Source organism: Petromyzon marinus, chromosome 2, assembly GCF_048934315.1.
Source record: "Petromyzon marinus isolate PM22_M1 ecotype Great Lakes invasive population chromosome 2, UKy_Petmar_22M1.pri1.0, whole genome shotgun sequence".
NCBI classification, from domain to species: domain Eukaryota; kingdom Metazoa; phylum Chordata; class Hyperoartia; order Petromyzontiformes; family Petromyzontidae; genus Petromyzon; species Petromyzon marinus.
The window spans coordinates 17,603,210-17,624,324 of record NC_133668.1 but is presented as its reverse complement, the minus strand read 5'-3'; the positions used below and the strand labels follow the sequence as shown (position 1 = coordinate 17,624,324).

General features: G+C 41.7%; 1 protein-coding gene across 1 annotated transcript in view; it reads right to left on the bottom strand.

Moving 5' to 3' along the window:
* The window catches only part of LOC116945702 (actin-related protein 3-like), a 34,314-nt gene that overhangs the window by 2,249 nt on the left and 10,950 nt on the right, over positions 1-21,115 (bottom strand). Inside the window, exons 6-11 of the mRNA XM_032960226.1 lie at positions 20,785-20,892; positions 15,733-15,876; positions 13,769-13,942; positions 7,593-7,685; positions 3,772-3,897; positions 3,069-3,152 (exon numbers count right to left, since the gene is read on the bottom strand). Of these exons, the coding sequence (XP_032816117.1) occupies positions 3,069-3,152; positions 3,772-3,897; positions 7,593-7,685; positions 13,769-13,942; positions 15,733-15,876; positions 20,785-20,892 (729 nt within the window). The remainder of the gene's footprint in view (positions 1-3,068; positions 3,153-3,771; positions 3,898-7,592; positions 7,686-13,768; positions 13,943-15,732; positions 15,877-20,784; positions 20,893-21,115) is intronic.

The following is a 21,115-nucleotide window of genomic DNA, read 5'->3' as shown; positions in this document are numbered from 1 at the left end:
TGGCCTCATAAGGCATCCGAATCTGGCGAGGGGCCAGCCAGGGCCAGGGGTAAGTCTAATTACGTGTTCAATGTGACGTCATCACACATGAAAATTTACAAAATGGTGTTCAACGGGTTTTAGCGAGTTGAAGAGAGAAAACAGTCTTGGGGTGCTGAACAATTGTGAAAGAGTGTTTGTAGCCGTGTGTGTTATTGTATACTGCATCATATATGTGCGTCTCGATAACACACATTGTGTTACGTCTACATTGAAAACGAATTTCTTAGGAAATGCTTTTCTTCTCTTTGGTTCTTTTGGTAAAGTCACGTAGGTAGAAAAAATAATAGATCACAACGTTTCAGTGGCAACACCAGCGTCCGTCCTCAGACGGTCCTCAGACGGTCTTCAGACGGTCCTCAGACGGTCTGAAGACAATCGCTTGTGTTGCGACCGAAACGTCATGATCTATTATTTTTTCTACCTACGTGAATTTAATAATAATGCAATTTATAACGCGCACAAATTTGCGGAAGTAACGGCCGCAACTCAGAGGCGCAGAGCCAAGCTCAGAGTCGCTCGAAAGCATGGTTATAGAGGAGAGTTTTTAAGTGTCTTTTGAAGGAGGCGATTGAGGTGATGCTGCAAATGTGCAGAGGGATAGCGTTCCAGACTGTTGGGGCTGCCACCGAGAAGCGGCGCATAGACATGACCATCCTGGATCTTGGTATCAAGAGGAGGTCGTGAGTCGCGCTGTGCAGGCATCTGCCGTGTGCTGCGCTGCAAGTCGTCAGTAATGAAGAAAAGTACGGCGGGCAGGCAGATGTGAAGGCATGGTGGCAGAGGCAGGCAATCTTGTATATGACCCTGCTGGCGATGGGTAGCCAGTTGAGGGCACAGAGACAGGCAAGTGAGTCGAGTCGAGGATGAGTGTGGCCAATGGCGACGCGTGCTAGGTTGTTTTGTAGTCTTTGAAGTTTTTTTTTAGGTTGCTAGTGGAGGTCCGGACTAGGACGGAGTTGCAATAGTCAAGGCGAGATCCAACTATGCAACATGCCACTGTTGGCAATTTCAGTGGAGATGAGAGGACGTAGGTGGCTGAGAGCCTTCAGACGAAAGTTACATGAACTGATGATGTGATTGGTTTCACGGTCGAAGGATAAAGTTGAATCTAGGATGACACCGAGGTAGCTGAGGTGATCGGTGAACCTGATGCTGTGACCAAAGATGTGTATGTGTGTTGGAGGTGCTGATGAGTTGAGACGTTGCTTGGTACCTAACATGATGGCCACTGACTTTTTCAGATTAAGGGCTAGGTTGTGCAGTGAACCACTGTTGCAAGGCCAAGCGTATGGATTCCTGCAGTTACGAAAGCTTCAAATCAATGCTTTTCGTGTTTGATTTTTTGTCCCTTCCCCCACACCTCTGATTGGCGCAGTTGGCTACGTACGGTGCGATATAAGTTAACATAAATATCTGCAGTATAAAAACAGCCTGCGCCTTCTGACCCATGATTGCCTGGCCTCGGCACGACTCGGATGTGCAAATGAAATAGGGGTAAAACTGTGCGGATTCAGGTATGCTATAATTTTAAAAAGCCTGTTCCTCATTATCAACAACAATACAAGGCTTCACAAATCTCTGCAATGTGTGAACTAAAATGTAAAACCAATACTTTGCTTGATGGTGTCCGCACTGTAGTGGTTCTAAGGAAGCTGCACGAATCATCTTTTTGCCCCCCACTTCCCATTGATAAATTGTTACGACTAAAGGTCACGATTTTATACTTTTTTTTTAAACATTGCATTGCATTGAATTGCAGCACCTCTTGTTGCTGCATGGGTAACATGACCCCATTACATATAGCATATACATATCAAAAACAGATTCTTTCACACATGATTCAACAAAATTATAGTTAGCCTGGATAACAACTTGCCAATGCGTCTGGACCTTTTTGTACAAGACTATACTGCTTAAGTAGCATTTTAGCAAGACTATACTATAATAACATTTGACATGGCCTCGTAATATCTAAAATAAGCAACACAATTTTCCTCCAACAATATACCTGTCACTCTGCAATCAAGTGTGCCTTGCAGGAGCACAGAAAATATAAAATTGCTAATTCAGCCATAAATACGCACAAAGACAGCTTTTGTGTCCGTTGTAGGAGGCTACTGCTTCTGCCGTGACCAGCAGAGGTAGGGATGCTTTATAAAAACGAATGGATGTGGCATATTTTATCTGACTGTAACATGCTTGAAAATTCACGATTATGTATACTACATAGCTAATTGATATGTTCAATACATTGATATTTTGTAATGTTCCCAAGGATTAAGATAAAAAAACATTTATCTTTTCTGGCTAAGGAAAAGTGAAAATCTACAGAATGAATTAAATGTTAATGCCAACCTATAAATTATAGGTCATTATTCGTGATTGTTCAACTAAGCACCAGATGTGCTTCAGTTATTTAATTCTAGTCAGCAAGAGGAAAACCTAAAACCAGCAATGATAAGACATTGGGCTGGTGAAATTGTAGGATCTGTAACATTTTGTGCAAGAAGCACACCAACCTGCAGTACTAGGTGGTGGCAAATAGCTGACAGTAAAGCAGGGAACTGGCCAGTCTCCCCCTATGGATTTGTAGTTTTGATCTCTTAAATGGATACATTTTTGCTGGTGATCTGCAGCCAATGTGATATGGCAGTTAAATTAAACATTTCAACATGGTCTATCCATATTTTGTCAATATAATGCTTCACTTTGTGCTTTTCAAGTAAACTGATTTCAATTATAGGATTAAGAATAGCTTCCACTGACAATAATTCCACATTGACATGTAGGCTGGATGATTCTTGTCTCATCACTGAGGCTTATGGAAATGATGAAATAAAACTACTGAAAATGTGGTATTAGTTCAATATTGTCTCCAACAGCTTCAGCAATTATAACTGTAATGTTTATCGTATTCACTAATATGTAACATGAAACACTCCTGAAAGCTCACCCAAAAATGTGCACGTGGTTATTAATTCATGTCGCTGCCATCTAGTTTGGGGCATTTTGGAAAGGATACTTACTGTGGAAGCCAACATGGAGCCCCCAAACCACACTGCATAGCGTTGCATGTGATGGGTAATCACTTGCACATCGATGGGTTTAGGCTGCAAGAGAAAAGACAACATTCTTATTCAACATAAGTGATCATTACACCCAACTGAGTAACAACGATGTAGAGTACACAACCCACAATTGGCACGTTTTGAGTTCATATCATCTTCCCTACAGGATTAAAATAATAGCTACCAATCGTGAGAAGCCAACAGTGGTTATTATAATGGGGACACAGACCCCTGCCAAATAAGTGTGAAAAGTATCCACTGGAAAAACAAAACAAAACATTGTTAGAGTTTGCTTAATCAGAGCACTTAGCCAGGACCACGGATTCTTAGCCACCTCCGGATTCCACATACTTTACTCCGTAATTCTGAGGTGTGCCTCATTTGATGCACGTGGGTCTGTGCATGCCCCACAACCTGATACTCAGCACAAAGTAGCACCTGCAGCCAAAATAGTACGCATAGTCCAAGGCCTGGCTCCTGGGTCCACACACACATGCTCCAAAGGAGGTTTCGCAGCTCGTTTTGCAAAATACGTGCATGGTTGTGGAATTTTGTGAATTTATGACATACAGCTACCACAGTATGGTTAATCTGCCCAATGTCTGAGCTGCAACTGGAACAATGAGGTACGATTGTGTACCGCTGGAGGCAGTATAGTCACCTTTATCCGACCTCCACTTAGCTCTTCACTGAACTTCAGCCGGCTGTCCACAGTGCGCTTGAGGTCCCGTTGGAGACGACGCCCAAAGTCGCGGAACATGGTGGAGCCACCAGACAGCACAACATTCTGGGTACAGATACACATGAATGCACGCATGCACACACAGATGTCCCCCGTATAGCCTTAACAGACTGTTGGGGCAAGTGTTGCAAGCCAGCACCTATGAAGGCTGGCACAGCACACAAGGGGATGGGTGGCCAGCATCATGCCCGGACGCCTTTGTCTCCCCAGTGGCAATGTTTACACACTGCCACAGGTACTCATTTGAGGCCGAGTCGACCTGGGGGAGACCCAGGACTGGTTTGGATAATCGTCACTGGTGTTGGCTGTGAGTTTACATATTCTTTACAACGCATTAAAACATACTTAGAAGTTGAAATAAATCCAACATTAAAATGTAGTCACGACCAAGCAGGTTAAAATTCAACGACCAATTTTCATGAGGTCCTTAAGCAGAGGTATTTAGGTTACATGAACCGTACGAATGTGTGTATATGTAGCGGATGAAACAGCCAGCTCTTTCTATTGCACCGAAAACCTACTTCCGCAAGTGATTGCGCGCAATTTCGCAAAGTGTGAATCAATGTTTACGCTTCACCACCCACCTGAATTTCAACTGCATTTCCCGTACATTGAAACAATTGGCAAAAATTAGGCAATTTCAGAAAATTACATAAACATATCAATCGGAAATTGTTGCTTGTTGGAACCACAACAGCCACTCGCTGACGGACATATGCATCTTGCGTAGCCCTCCGAAGCATTCATATCAAGCAATGGAAACACTTGAGGAATACGCGTGCGTATCATGCGTAACCTCTCAAGCATTTACGTTGCTCACTTCCATTTCATGGGCAGTTTTCATTGAACACCACATCTAATAATTTCTGCAATGCTGCAGGAAGATGTTTACCTTCAGAAAATTATTCCACCACATGTCATTCCACAGTACTCAGTAGTGGTGAGGTAAAAAAAAAGTAAGCTCTGCTGCATTCTATCATATAGTATCCAAAGCTAAATATGCAGAACCTCGAAATTCCTGAGGAAAATAAAGCTACATCCAATGGTGAAAAAAAATGACTTGACATGTGTATACATGTCTTGCTGTACCATTAAATAACGGTCTTAATCATGGGACCTCCTTGTTTGCATTCTAACCACAAGCATTTTGGTTGATGCAGACATGATTCCTTGTAAAAGGTTTCAGTTTGGTGTTTTAACATCTTAACACCTGTTTTGTTGCCAGAAAAAGGAGAAAATCCTATTTTCAACGGTCTTTATATTAAGCTAATTAATCATGGAAAATGCATTTTGAAAACGTTTCATGCTTTGCTGGTTTTGAATAACAATGAAAAATGTGAATGCATTGTCATGATACCAATAGCCTATTACATTGATGTTTGACTGATTTTATCTCAAAAACCAAAATAAAATCAAAGCGGTTAATTGCATGGGAAGTAGTGCTCATCTCTGTTAGCAGTCCTGAGTCAGTGGTGAAAATTCAGTTAATCCACTATTGATTTCCAAAACACTACTGCAGCAAAATAACAGGCTACATCCAGCCCTGGTCAGGATTTGAACTGATCACATTCTAGTCGCAAGTGGAGTGCCCTTACCACGGAGCCACCCGTCCTCATAAAATATCCGATACAATGCCAAAAATGGGGGAACTTAACACATTCTAAGTCTCACATGAGATCTATTTGGAATTAATGAAGTACCTTAAATAAATGCTGATACTGATATAGGAGCTTGATTATTGCAGAGTGTATTGCCAAACAAGTTTCTGATAAAAAGTCTGAGGCCTGGTTTGTGGTGTTTATTGGTCATTCCACACGTTTTTTGATAGAAAAATTGCTCTGTGCAGAAAGTTTAGGAATTACAAATTTTTTGGTGCCTTCATTCTGCATGGTGGAATGGTTCAGCGAGAGTTTGGGTGGGGGCTACAGAAGTGTTGGAAATGTAGCCACAACTCAAAAGGCACAATTCCAGTGTGAAACCGCACTGCTCTGTACCTGGGCGGGGAGGGCATAGCCACCGACGTGAATGTGAAGTGAAATTGGCGATCCACTCCGTGTGCCTTTCCAACATGCATGCAGTCTGCAAAATTCTTTGCCTCACCCTTCCCAAATGAAGACCACCATGGTAGAATAAGTGCATTTTGAGTTTGCACAAATTAGGGATACGCTGAATATTCCATCAATGATTATACTTGTTTCAAACTAATTGGTTTGGTCAAAGCTGATGATCAAATGCAATTATTGGTGGAGAAATAACGTAGCGCAAGATTGGAAGGGTGTGGGGGGTGGGGAAGTCGGTGGCGGATCCGATGGAAGCATCGCTCCCTAAATGTGACCCTTAAAATTGGTATTTTGTTGACGTGTATTTAAATTTTTCCCAATATTGTGTTTTAGGAGGGGGAAAAAAAGTTAATTTTATTATGGACCCCCCCCCCCCACCTTGGGAAGTTTATAGATTTGCTTCTATTGAGAGGAGTGAAGCAGTCATCCAGTGGCAACTCAAATGACTGCTATTTGTCTAATTATGTAATCCAGAGTTAGCTGCCCTTTGTGCTTGGCACACATTCATAATGTATTGTAACAATAAAAGAGGTCAAAGCTGGGCCAACAGTATAAAATGCCACCACACTTCACCATGGCTTGTTTTCTTCTGCCAGTTGCTGCAACTGTTGGACAGTTAAAAGCTTAAGTTAAAAGCTGATAGAAAAAAAGTTAAAAGCTGATATGCTGTTATTAAGTTGTCTAACGTAGATACTGGAAGAAATTATATTGCACAGATGTTTAAACTGGAAGAAATTATATTGCACAGATGTTTAAAAGAACTTGATAAAACAAAATAACAAGGATACCAGCCTTTACAATGTTCAGCTTTTTTTCAACAGGTGATTTCACTGTAATTGATAGGCTTACAGTTATGGAATCACTGTTTCACTATAATAAACACGATTTGCACTGTTTGTATAGTCACGAGTTGTATGTCAGTGCTAAAATTAGCCTTCAGTAGTGCTCAGCTCTGTTGGTGGCTCTGCTTAAAACGTGAACATTTAATATTTCCAAGGCAAGGAAGGGCCAGTCTCTACAAAAAATGACTACGGGTTTGTTTTACATCTCGCAGAGCGGTGCTCATTCTGAGTAATTATAGGTTCAGTCAACTTTTGATCAGGATTTGAATGTGAGATTTCCACCACTGGCTGCAGCATGCAAATGGAGATGTATGCAAAAATTTGGTCAATTGGCCAGATTTTTGTACAGTAAATGTAAAAAGGCCACCTGTGGGAGTGCACAGTCGTTTGTGAGCTGGCTCTGCAAAATGCTGGTCAAATATTCAGGCCAGATATTTAATTATCAGCTGTCAATAAGTGGTGCTTTCGTATGTCGAACCAGACAAATAATGCGTGAGGAATAATATAGGCTGCAAAGACAACTCCCTTCTCAGAACATAAGCAGTTGACATGATGTGAAGTCTTTATTAACCAAAGCATTTTAATTCCACAATTAATAATTTAACACCAGGCCTAAGGGAAATACAACCTGCCCTAAAAAAAACAATTATACTTGACAACATATACCGGCATGCACGTACATGTGTGTATATTTTTAAAGGGCACATAAAAGCATGTTTCCCTTTTTTCTGCTAGGCAAGAGTCTGAAGCATAAGTTCTGGCAGTTTAAGCCCTGAGATTTGGTGGAATGTTTTGACCAAATAAGAGCAAAGCCCATCTGACAGACAGGAGCACTCACCTTGTACAGTGGACGCCGCACATCAATGGGGCAGTTCTGAATGACATTGTCCACCACCTCTGAAATGGGCTGGGTGAAGTCTGGGTTGCAGAACTGCAAGAAATACGATTACTCATTTGTCAAGACTATATTTGAAACAAACACAGCATAAGGTATATTTTACAATGGACACACAGTTCACATGCTTCATGAAGCATATGATGTCATTTCGGGTGTGGTGTCACACCTGCATTCAAACGCTCTACAGGAAAGGTAAAAATATACCATGCATATTTTATTGTATACAAATCTGCTGGCCTGTAAGGTAGACAGTAGCTATAGGTACAAAGTAGGTCACTGACCTATATCTACGGATCTTTATGTGTCATCCTCTGGTATTTATACATTTATTTTTCTACTCTGGTTTCTTGCCACTTTCAAAATCTGGAATTTGCCAAACAATCCAAGACGGATGAGGAGCAGGCAGTTCTTGTCCGGCTAACTAAAAAGTCGAACTTGCTGCAAAACTAATCAAATAAAACAACAACCCTGTGTTACTATATGAAGTAAATGTATTACTGTAAATGTACGAGTGTGTGCAGTGCATGCGTTGTTGTACAGACCACCACCCTCTCCCCTGTCACCCCCTACCCACCATCAACAGCCACTTACATATTGACTTAAGTAAATGTATTATACTCTTTGGTTCTTTCAGTAAAGTCACGTAGGTAGATATAAAACAAAATAAATCACTACGTTTCGAACGCAACACAAGCGCCCGTCTTCAGGTGAAAATCGCGATAGCCGCGATGTCTGCTGGGAGCAGCACGATGTCTGCTGCTTTGTGAAGAGAAGCTTGTAGTCGCGGCATCTCTTCAGAAAGGTGAGAGACTCGATCATGTGAGCCTTCTTGTCTCGCATGTCTGTTAAAAGCTCTAACAGACGAGTGGAAACCCTCCCCGTAGAGGCAGTTCAATCTTGATTTGAAGCTTTCGTGACTGCAGGAGACCATACTCTTTCACCTTTCTGAAGAGATGCCGCGACCACAAGCTTCTCTTCACAAGGCAGCAGACATCGTGCTGCTCCCAGCAGACATCGCGGCTATTGCGATTTTCACCTGAAGACGGGCGCTTGTGTTGCATTCGAAACGTCGTGATTTATTTTGTTTTATTTCTACCTACGTGACTTTACCGAAAGAACCAAAGAGTATGGACTCCTGCAGTCACGAAAGCTTCAAATCAAGATTTAAATGTATTATACTTTAATTACATATTGTATACATTATAACAATGAGGCATGTTTGACTGCATTGTTATACATTGCACATTAAATAACATCTTCAAAATCCTATAGTAGGTAAATGTTTCTACTATATATATACATTTTGTTCAATTTCATTTACATTTTTATTTCTTTAATTAGCCTGCCTGGTGCGGTGATATATGAAATCCAACAAGCTGGCTTTCTTGTTAAAATTAGGCAAATAATTCAGTGCATTAAAAAGTAGTTAATATTTTGCTAGCTATGGTGTGAATTTGAATGTGTTTGTAAGCTGTCGAAGTTGGTCTTCAACATAAGTACGTGAAATTTTCACACTTCACAAGCACATTAACATTATATCTAACACTGGAAAAATGCATTTTCGCTTGTAACAAGCAGTATTGTCTGTACACAACCAGCTAGAAATGGTTTCATGATGAACACACATCACTGTCATAGGCTGGGTTTGACAGTAATGAGGGGCCAGCATCTATGATAGTGCTGTTAAACCCAACCAACGCCTCAATGAAGAAAGGAGTGTTAAATATGTGGGGAGGTTACAGATTCAATAATAAAAATATGGACCCAAGTGATGCGAAAATAGTTGCAACTCAAACCACTAAATTGCATTGATTGACATATTTGTAAACTGCATGGAATTTGTATGCAGGAAAGGGTGCAACCCTGAAATTACTGCATGTTTTTAATTAAAACGATGTGAGCCACCATACCCATAAAAAAAATACCAATGATACCCCCTCTGCTGGAGAAGACAACCATTACACATTATACTCATGCATAAATAATTGTTAATAATGCTAACAGACAGTGATGTTTCACGATCAGTCAACATGGCCAAAGCCGTTGACTCCACAACATGTGTAACACACATGTATAATTGAAAGAATAACATGAGGACACGTGTGTGTGACCATAGATATCTGCTGCTGTCAAATAAAATGTGAAATTTATGAAGTAATTTCATTCAATCATCTTGAAACAAAAGCTCTCAGGCTTATCCAGACCACAAGCTCAAAAAAGGAACTAAATGTGTGTCCATTTTGTAATTTATACCATCAACTCCTAGAGTTGAAAAAATGTGACCATCCTCACAGACAACATTAGAACAAAGGCACCATTGTCATTCTAATTAGGACTCATCAGGACAGTAATCAATGTTTGATGCTGCAATACACCTCATTAAAACTCATTAGGTCTCATTAGTGCAGCAGTCAATGCTCGCTGCCGCTATAAGCCTCTGGGAGGTATATGGCGGCAGCGACGATTGTCTTTGTTTCACTGCTGCCTGTTGGAATGGTCATTTTCTCAACTCTTTGAGTTGGTAGTCTCAATGAAAAAAAAGGCCACATATTTAGTTATTTGAGTCGGTGGTTTGAATTGAGATATTTTGATCATGTAAAGCACACCTTTGTGTGTTGTTAAATCTAATTTTCAGCTTGAATTTTATTTTCTGTTCCAATCAAATAATTATGTTAGCACTTCATCATTATATCATTGTAAGGGACACTGAGAGGTGAATCCTATTTATGAAGCAATATACACTAACAGCTTGTGAGTTCAAACACCATGTTCGACTCATTGGTGAGGTATCACTGGGGGAGACAATGTAGGGCACGCAATCTGATTTGAATATGGAGAACCATTAAAAATCGGATTGGTTACCAGGGTAATAAGAAAGAGCCTACGAAAATCCAAATCCAAATGAGGGGTTGGTTAGAAGACCGTTGAGAGAAATCAAGGTGATTGGTGGAATAAGGGAAAGTTCCAGAAAGGACAGAGGGCGTTATAAAAGGAGCGGATAGAATGGATTCGTGGTATTTGAATGGAGTTAATTGCCTTAAGTGTTATGTGCTATGCTAAAGACGTAATAAAGGTCGAAGTTCAAGACTAACCTGGGCTGGAACTCCCTTTACACAATTATTTTATTGTACTGATCTACTCTAAACACTTGTTTGCATCATAGCAAAACAACTATTTATAGTGCCTCCACAATCAGGAGGCACAAGTGGTTCATGTTATAAGAATGGGCAGTACTGTATAGCAGTTATAAAATAGATACACAAGCAGTGAACTGTGTAGCAATGTTCGGAATGCAGTGCAGGAAAATATGCATGCCCCTCCTTGCAACTGCCTTTCTGCATCGTTGTGATGTAGTGATATTCCCTCATTATAAGATGAATTGGGACCGTATAATTTACTTAGCATTTCGTTATATCTCACACCTAAGGTTGTGAAAGAGGCACTGAGTTTTTAGGTTTAACACTGCCTTGAAACGAAGATTGATGACAGTGCTGTAACAAGGGCAAGGCAGCCACCACGGTTGCACCTCCTAATAGGGGCGTTGTTATGCGAAAAAAACGGACTGCGAGTGAATCACCAATCATGCAAATCAACAAAAAGAGGGCGTTTCACATGACCCTATATGAACCAATGGAATCACTCAATTAACTTAAGCATTGATTAACCCTCAATGAATCGTTACTCTTAACATGGTTGTCCGATCGACTTTGAGCAGAATCGATACAATATACCTCGATTCAGGTTTCACAAAACCATGTATGGGAAAAGACATGCACCTACGGGCAACACCACACCAACTTTCTTCCATATATGGGCTGATCGGTGATTCTGGAGTGTCCAGCTTTATTGTATTACAGCACCACCCGAATGTATAGCTGAACAATTAGAAACGAAGCTAGAGTGACGAATGGTAGCTACAACTTTTGGTGGGGCAGTGCAGTGGAGGAGTGGGGGGAGAGGGAGAAGGATGGCACCTCGCACCACACTAATATGTAGCTACGGTACTGACCAAGGATGTACAGTGAGGGAAAAAAGTATTTGATCCCCTGCTGATTTTGTACGTTTGCCCACTGACAAAGAAATGATCAGTCTATAATTTTAATAGTAGGTTTATTTGAACAGTGAGAGACAGAATAACAACAAAATCCAGAAAAACGCATGTCAAAAATGTTATAAATTGATTTGCATTTTAATGAGGGAAATAAGTATTTGACCCCCTCTCAATCAGAAAGATTTCTGGCTCCCAGGTGTCTTTTATACAGGTAACGAGGTGAGATTAGGAGCACACTCTTAAAGGGAGCGCTCCTAATCTCAGCGTGTTACCTGTATAAAAGGCACCAGTCCACGGAAGCAAGCAATCAATCAATCAGATTCCAAACTCTCCACCATGGCCAAGACCAAAGAGTTCTCCAAGGATGTATTGTAGACCTACAAAAGGCTGGAATGGGCTACAAGACCATTGCCAACCAGCTTGGTGAGAAGGTGACAACAGTTGGTGCGATTATTCGCAAATGGAAGAAACACAAAAGAACTGTCAATCTCCCTCTGCCTGGGGCTCCATGCAAAATCTCACCTCGTGGAGTTGCAATGATCATGAGAACGGTGAGGAATCAGCCCAGAACTACACGGGAGGATCTTGTCAATGATCTCAAGGCAGCTGGGACCATAGTCACCAAGAAAACAATTGGTAACACACTACGCCGTGAAGAACTGAAATCCTGCAGCGCCCACAAGGTCCCCCTGCTCAAGAAAGCACATATACATGCCCGTCTGAAGTTTGCCAATGAACATCTGAATGATTCAGAGGACAACTGGGTGAAAGTGTTGTGGTCAGATGAGACCAAAATAGAGCTCTTTGGCATCAACTCAACTCGCCGTGTTTGGAGGAGGAGGAATGCTGCAAGAACACCATCCCCACCGTCAAACATGGAGGAGGAAACATTAAGCTTTGGGGGTGTTTTTCTGCTAAGGGGACAGGACAACTTCACCGCATCAAAGGGACGATGGACGGGGCCATGTACCGTCAAATCTTGGGTGAGAACCTCCTTCCCTCAGCCAGGGCATTGAAAATGGGTCGTGGATGGGTATTCCAGCATGACAATGACCCAAAACACACGGCCAAGGCAACAAAGGTGTGGCTCAAGAAGAAGCACATTAAGGTCCTGGAGTGGCCTAGCCAGTCTCCAGACCTTGATCCCATAGAAAATCTGTGGAGGGAGCTGAAGGTTCGAGTTGCCAAACGTCAGCCTCGAAACCTTAATGACTTGGAGAAGATCTGCAAAGAGGAGTGGGACAAAATCCCTCCTGAGATGTGTGCAAACCTGGTGGCCGACTACAAGAAATGTCTGACCTCTGTGATTGCCAACAAGGGTTTTGCCACCAAGTACTAAGCAATGTTTTGCAGAAGGGTCAAATACTTATTTCCCTCATTAAAATGCAAATCAATTCATAACATTTTTGACATGCGTTTTTCTGGATTTTTTTGTTGTTATTCTGTCTCTCACTGTTCAAATAAACCTACCATTAAAATTATAGATTGATCATTTCTTTGTCAGTGGGCAAACATACAAAATCAACAGGGGATCAATTACTTTTTTCCCTCACTGTACCCTATAGTGCATCATTATGCCTTCGGAAGCCTTCTTAATACATCGCTAGCTTTTGATACCCAGCACTTGACCTCCAAATGACCTACGGCACACCATCTATCCATCTCATTACTGGTTATCGCATTCTACGGTAACTTTCCTCTATTCCTTGATTGATAGGATTATCCAGGTTAATCCAGGCCTCATGTGACCAAAGTGTACAAGTATGAACCGATTGATTTCTGACAGCAAGGCTGTTTAAGATATTACAATAATACAGAAAATCCTCACGAAGCCCCATTATCCTATATTGGGATGGTTGGGCAATTCCTGAATGAGAAAACCAGCATCTTTACCATTGCTTAATAAACAATACCATAGCATGTGCCAAATATAGACCGTGTGCAGAATATCATGTATTTACATGTTTATACGTTTAATTAGTGTCAGCTTGGTGTGAATCTCTGCACATGCACCCACGCCTGTAACTCATGCTGCTGTGTAGAATGTTGTGCGCTCATATAATACCTCAGGATGGAAGAAGATCTCCGGTCCCAAGAAGCGCTCATAACCCACGTCAATGGTGAACTCTTTTTTAGTGATGGCATTGATGCCTGTGTACTGCTTCATCCATTTGCTAGGGTCCGCGTCAAACTTGCTAAATTCCTTGACGATATCGGGACATATGTATGAGAACCGCTCCTTAAAAACAAAGACAACACAACATGTCACCACATATGCCAACACATTTACACTATAGCTCACAACATCAAAAAAAGCAGTTGGGTCCCAGTATCAAGTGTTAAATGAGTGTTATTGTATGAAAGGGTGTCAACTAAATATAAGCCGTACGAAAGTACTGAGTGGTGGAAGAGTGCAGTCACGTGTCTAAAAGTGATGGAAGGAAAACAAGCAGGGCCAAATTAACAATGGTGCAGTTGGAGCCTATGGAGGGTTCTATGAATGATGAGTGCCCTCTACTGGTAGTCGCATTTTAAAGGAACGCAGCCTTTTAAAATAACGCAGCACTGTTCACCCCATGCACGTATGTCCGCAGTGACATAGCCTTCCTCCCCTCAGGTTCCTCAGCCCCCTGAATCCAGCGACGCATTGGTATTGTATAGCCTATAATGGGATGGCTTAATAATGTACGGAAGCCAAAGTGGTAGAGTCTCACAGTGAAACTATGAATACACAATACCTGTGTCGTGCCCGTCGTCACGCTGCACAGGGCCAAGATATGTTCACTACTGGAGGTCCCACGCGTCGAGGTTGCCGGCGTTTCACATGTAATGTCAGCAGTGCATTCTTTGAGCACGCTGTTTTCACTTTTTGACTAACAATGCAATCAGAGCACCTTCCGGCCTCAGAAACTGCAACCATGTGACCTATGGAAGGTACCGTACAATCGCCTTGGCCCATGGCACCCATGTGTCAAGTCAAAAGTGTGACATGCGACCAAATCGAAATATAAAGTGTCCAGCATACCGGACTTTTCACATCTGGCAGTAGATCAAGATGGGCACAGGCCTCTCGGCTCAGGAGGCACAGACTCTTGTGAGAGTGGAGGCCTCTACGATCCTTTGCCAGTTAGGCATTAAAGTGTACAGGAGTAACTGCACAGTGATGTCATCAGAGTCGCTTCTAATGATGAAGTTGTATTTGATAGTCCTGGGTGCACATCTACAACCTATATTTACATAGTTGTGGCTTTCAAGAACACTCCTAATATTATTGTGCCCATTTAGTTTGAAACCTGACACGTCCGTAAGTGGTTCAGTGTTCATCAAAAACATATTTTGATAATTACCGATGTACAGTATCTGCTACAAGCTATTGGTCAGTGTAAACTTTGTATAGCCAGTTTAACACGTAGGCTTTCGCGACCAATATTATTCATAATAAAGGTTTTTGGGTTAGATCGCGTTTATTTATAAATGTGTTGTAACCCTCCACCACCCGACACGGCCAATCAGCAAAAAAAAGTGTCACGTTGACAAAAGACAAATAATTCACTACTTTAGCCCACCGGTGTGTTGAAGAGTGAATCCACATTTACAGTTTGAGTACGACGTTTCGCTGGTAAATACATCCAGCATCATCGGGCAATTCGCCAGAATGGTAAAGCCCTCGCTTTCTCCCGGTTTTATATAGAGCAGCAGGGTGACGTCATCACTTAACTCATATCAGGTGCAGTGATTAGAGGCTTTGGGGGGGGTATTGTAATTATATAATCGATTAGTAATCAGTCATTAGTTATGATTAGTAATGAGTTGTAGATTAGTAATTCTTTAATCAAAATGTAATGTGTATTATTTAATAATACGCTTGTGTTTAACAATACGTAATGTGTATTATTTAATAATACGCTTTGTATAGCCGTTTACACAAATATCTTTACTTGTGCTCCATGAAAGCTGTGGCAAGACCGACGACACAAAGCGTGCTTAACTATGAGTTAAAGCAGGCAACGGGTGTGAAATCTCTCTTACCTTGATCACTTTGGCTGTCTCGAGTGACTGCTCTGGTGGAATTCCCACCTCCCGCTCCCTCAACAGCTGCTGGATGAAGTAGGTGATGTCGCGGCCAGCTATGGGGATGTGTTTGATGCAGCTTCCAATGACGTATCCTTCTGCCTGCATAGGCCACAGCAGACGATTTTTGTGCAGCCGTTGACGTAATTTAAATGCATTGGAAATGATCTTTGTATGAAAACACTATTAATGAATGAAAACAATATCTCTTTCACAGAATAACAATAATACATCATAGCAATGGCAGGTTCATGTATGTTTTAGACAGCTTCACTTAATTTACAAGAGATCTGAATAGAGATGGATAGCAGTTTAAATACAATTAAAATTATACTTAAAATGTTAAGAACACCTTTCAACATGTTTGACTGTTACATGACATGCACAGATGAACCAGCTCAACATTACAATACTGGTTTTGGTAACAGAAGGCCTAATCGTGTGTTAGCATACTTATCAGGTTTAACCCAACCTCTTCCTAACACATCTTGCTGTAACAGAAATCTCAATTCACAATCCGAATTGAAATTCCCCTCTGGAGTAAAGTATTACGCACAAAAAAGATTGTGAGTTCAAATCCCGAGTGGACGTCAGCCTATCATCCCATCTGGATCAATAAAGTAAATTGAACGATTTTTTTTACCAGGTGAGGCCCACTGAGCTTTATAGCTCTTGTTCATAAACTATACCCCACTCCATTAGAAATCAACATTGGCTTCTAAGAGAGAAAATAGCCACACCATGGGAATGTGAAATTCCTACCAATTACTCTTGGTCACCCATGGAGAAGATCACTGCCCGAATGGGTTCACGGTAGAGCTAGGTGTCATCAGCATAAAACTGATGGTTAACATTAAAAATGGAGATTATGTTGCAAATAGGGAGATGAGAAAAACAGGAGGATGAGGATGGAATATTGTGGATCACCATATCAAGGAGTTGTGAACATTATCAGTGCTGTAGGAGGACAGACCTAATAAACCTCACCACTATTATCATAAAATAAAATATATGGCAAGGATAATGTTAAGCTCAATAGCTAGTCTTCATAGATAATGGAGAGCAACATTATCCGAGGGTATATTTTTCGATCAAAAGGCAGTGGTAATGACAGTGGCGAGGTGTTAATCGGCGAGTCTTGGTGAGACACCCTATGACGGAGCAATAATAATGCTATTGTGAGAAATCACCTTGTGAAATACAAGGCACACTTTTGTAAACTGCATACACATATGACTTACATTCATGCAATGTTTATGGTGCAGTTAAGCATGGTAGAAAATTATCACAAAAAGGACAAATAAGCTACGTCAATCCTCGTCAGTTTTTACATCATGTGGAGCTAGCTGTTCACTTCAGTGTGCTGTCTATAAGGGCTCGACATTGCTGGCATGTATCCAATTCATGGTTGAGCTCTAGGCAATGCCGACATGATGAGTTTATCCTCTACCCACAGAGGCATTATTCAGATTTAATTTTGTATGTTATGCAATAAATCATTGTGTATTCCACACTAAATAAACAATGGTGATGATCACACAAAGGAAACCCAATTATCTGGGAGAATTATATCCCCATTGTGCCATTGACAAAAAGACAAAACAGGTTCTAAAACCCATGCAGTAAAAAAGAAACAGCCTTTTTGCTTGACATCCCAAAAGGGAACACATTTGATTGCCTCTTCAGCTGCATAGAAAAATGCATGAAAAAGTGCCCCCAGATCTGGGCTTATACAAAGTTTATTTGGAAGATTCGTTTTCAAAATCTCTATACTCATTTTTTTTATTCAGACTTAGGTTCACTCTCAGTACAAAGATATGCATATACCAAGTTGTTTTTGTATCCTTATTGTAACCAGCAGCTGAAATAAACCCACCGAGGCATGAAACATTGTCTGTTTTGCTAGACCAGTGGTTCTTAACCTTGTTGGAGGTACCGAACCCCACCAGTTTCATATGTGCATTCACCGAACCCCTCTTTAGTGAAAAATAAAATGTGATTTTTTTTCAAATTCAAGACATAGATATGTTTTTTACTGGTACACAAAATGAGCCGTGCATGAACATTACCTTGTTCAAAGAATAAAACCAACACAATGCATAAACTCACAACAAATTACATACCTGAAAATCAATGTGACTTCTGCTGTTGCCTGTTGCCTTTGAGAGATCAGTTCAGATATGCGTGGCTTCACCTTGGCAAGTGCCACTCTCATGTCATTTTCACAGCAAAGTCTGTTCCTTTTCTTCGTTTTTATGTCCAGCATCCTCGAAAAGGATTGCTCACAAAGATATGTTGTAACAAATGGTATAAAAAAATCCAGGGCTTTCTTAGCAATAACTGGATACTTCTTCATTTGTCGACACCAAAACGTTGAGAGCGTTGTTGTTCTGAAGAGTTGCTGTTGAACCTGGCTCTGCTGAATTTCAATGATTTCGTCGAGGAATTCATCATTGACATCTGCTGTTTCAACAGCAAACGTGAACGGCTGTCTCACCCATGCTGGATATGACTCTCTTGTAGGGAAATATCCGTCGAGAGACTTTGCAAGCTCATCTAAGTGCGTGGCAATTGTTTGCTTCAGTTCCGTGGATACAGAAATATCTTCGATTCCAGACACATCTTCGATCTTACTTGCACAGTCGTCCAGAAGCGGGAAGTTTGCGAAGTTATTGTTCTCTGTTCGTCGTTTCCATAACGGTAGCTTTTTTTGAAAAGCCTTCAGGTGTTCTTCCGCTTCCATGATATTGACTCCACCACCCTGCATCTGCTGATTGAGATGATTGAGAGCTGCGAATATATCAGCCATGTACGCTAAAATGAGAATGAACTCAGGATTTTTGAAGCAATCTGCATGGCAGTGTTGGTGCTCTTGCAAAAACAGGGCTAATTCCACACGCATGGCAAAAACACGATTCAGCACCTGTCCCCGGGATAACCACCGAATATTAGAATGGAGCAGAAGTACCTCAAATTCAGAGCCCATTTCTTTACACAGCTCACTGAAGATGCGGTGCCTCAGAGCACTTTTTCGCACATAGTTCACACATTCCACCACAGTTTTTAATACTTCTGCCATTTTTGGAGGTAAGGTTTTTGTTGCCAACGCATGCCTGTGCAGAATACAATGCGTCACAATGATGTGTGGTGCATCGGCCTTTACTAGCGCACCAAAACCAGACTTTCTTCCCAGCATGACTGGAGCTCCGTCCGTACAAACTGCAGAAACCATATCCCATGAAAGATTGTTGTCTCTGAAGAAGTCATCCACAAGCTTCTTCACATCGGCTGCCTTTGTTGTTGTTGTAAGAGGCTTACAAAATAAAAACTCTTCTTTTATCATGTCGTCTTTCACATAGCGTACAAAAACAGCAAGCTGGCTTAGATAAGAAACGTCTGTGGTTTCGTCGAGTTGAAGGCTGAATTTTGCCGGGCTTGAAATCAGATCCGCGACTACTTGAGCCAAGATGTCTTTACTCATGTCTTCTATTCTGTCACTGACGGTGTCATTTGAAAGGGGAATTTGGGATAATTTACCTTCGGCCGCTGTTCCGAGTATCAGATTCGCCATCTTTAATGCAGCTGGTTTCACAAGTGTTTCACCAATGGTGTGTGGCTTGCCCTGCTTTGCGATCAGGTAAGCAACTTCGTACGATGCTGTCAGGATCGGTTTGTTAACAGGTACAAATCCAAGAGCAGGCAGAGTGGCCCTTTCATCGAATCTGGCTCTCTTCACCCTGAATTCAGCAAGTGTTGTGTTCTTGTATTCCCCGTCTCCATGCAGCTTCAAGAAGTGTTCCTTTAGTTTTGCCGGTGCAAGACTAGAGTTGCTCAACTTGGCGTTGCAAATCATGCAGATAGGACGCTCACTCCCATCACGTTCCGTGATACATGAGAATCCATGTTGTACATATTCGTCCGACCACTTTCTTCTTTTGCCCGACATAGTTAGTATGGATAAAATATTAAAGAAATCACACGACGTACGACAACAACAGTCACACGTTGACTACTGAGTACGCACTAAATTCCCCGCAGCGCTGATTGGCCAAGCAGTGTAGCATGATCATCTGCAGCCAGTGATGGCCAAGCGGGCCGTGTGTGTCATCACAAATTTACACAATAATTCAAGTGTGTCCGGACCTCCGTGGCGGGGGCTCTGCCGAACCCCTGAGATCGACTCACCGAACCCCTGGGGTTCGATCGAACCCAGGTTAAGAACCACTGTGCTAGACAAACCCTGGGGTTACAGCATGACCCCTCAGAACTGCACATCCATCTTACAAATATACAGATTTTTCCGATTTTAATTGAACCGTCTCCGCTCAATAGTTGAGGTTACAGTGTGTTGTAAACTTATTACTGTTATATATTTATTTAAGTTATGAAGATAATGTTATACAAGTGGAAGCATCTAAAGCTGCTCAGAGAATATCAAGAATAATGCCCTTTTTTGCGGCTTAAATGTCTTTCAGAATGTCAGTTATCTCCAATTAGCAACCTGTAACCATTAGCAATACTAAACACATTCAAAAAGGAGACATCAAAAGAGCTTTTTATCATATGCCTAGTTGTTCTTCATACCTGAACAGCTACTGCTGTATGTCTTGTTGACTACCTCCCATTTTTTGTGCTGCTATAACCGAATTTATTCCTGATTTAATTTAATACGCTGCTAAATTCTAGTTTTTATTTCTCAAATACCTTTTTGAACGATTCATACATATTTAAATAACTGTATAAACTTGATCCAATTTTCAGATCATCTATGGCCTTAGAATAAATTACAACCCCCCTCCCAAATTGTATTGTAATCATACTTCTCCTGTCATTCAACATTATGACCACAAATCATAAGGCATTGTGAATTATCAACCTGCAACCTAGGTGGCCATCCAACAGCACTGGCTGTGATGAATCCTTGACATCACACCTCACTAAACCACACTGTAAAGCCAACGAAAGCCTTCCCCACCACAATCTCAGCCCCACTGGAGACACGCAGCTCACCACAGGAATGACGTGGGTGACGCCGTCGCCGCTGTCGATGACCGTGCCTGTGAGAGTTCTCTCCCCAACCTGACGTGACGTCCAAGAGGCGGCCAACGCCAGGACTGCCTGTAGGTGTGCGCACACGCACGGTCATCAGCTGGGTAAAACGTAACTGGATTTACGATGCATATCATGGGTTCCGGCACCCCTAAAAGCCAAGTGGTCAAGCATTGGTGGTACCCTTACCTCCCTCCCCAGCTGGTCACTTTACAAAAACTCGTTTGGGCTCCCGCTCTCAGCTGCTTTTATGCTACCTGGCGCCGCCTGGCTATGTCCTGGCCGCACCTCC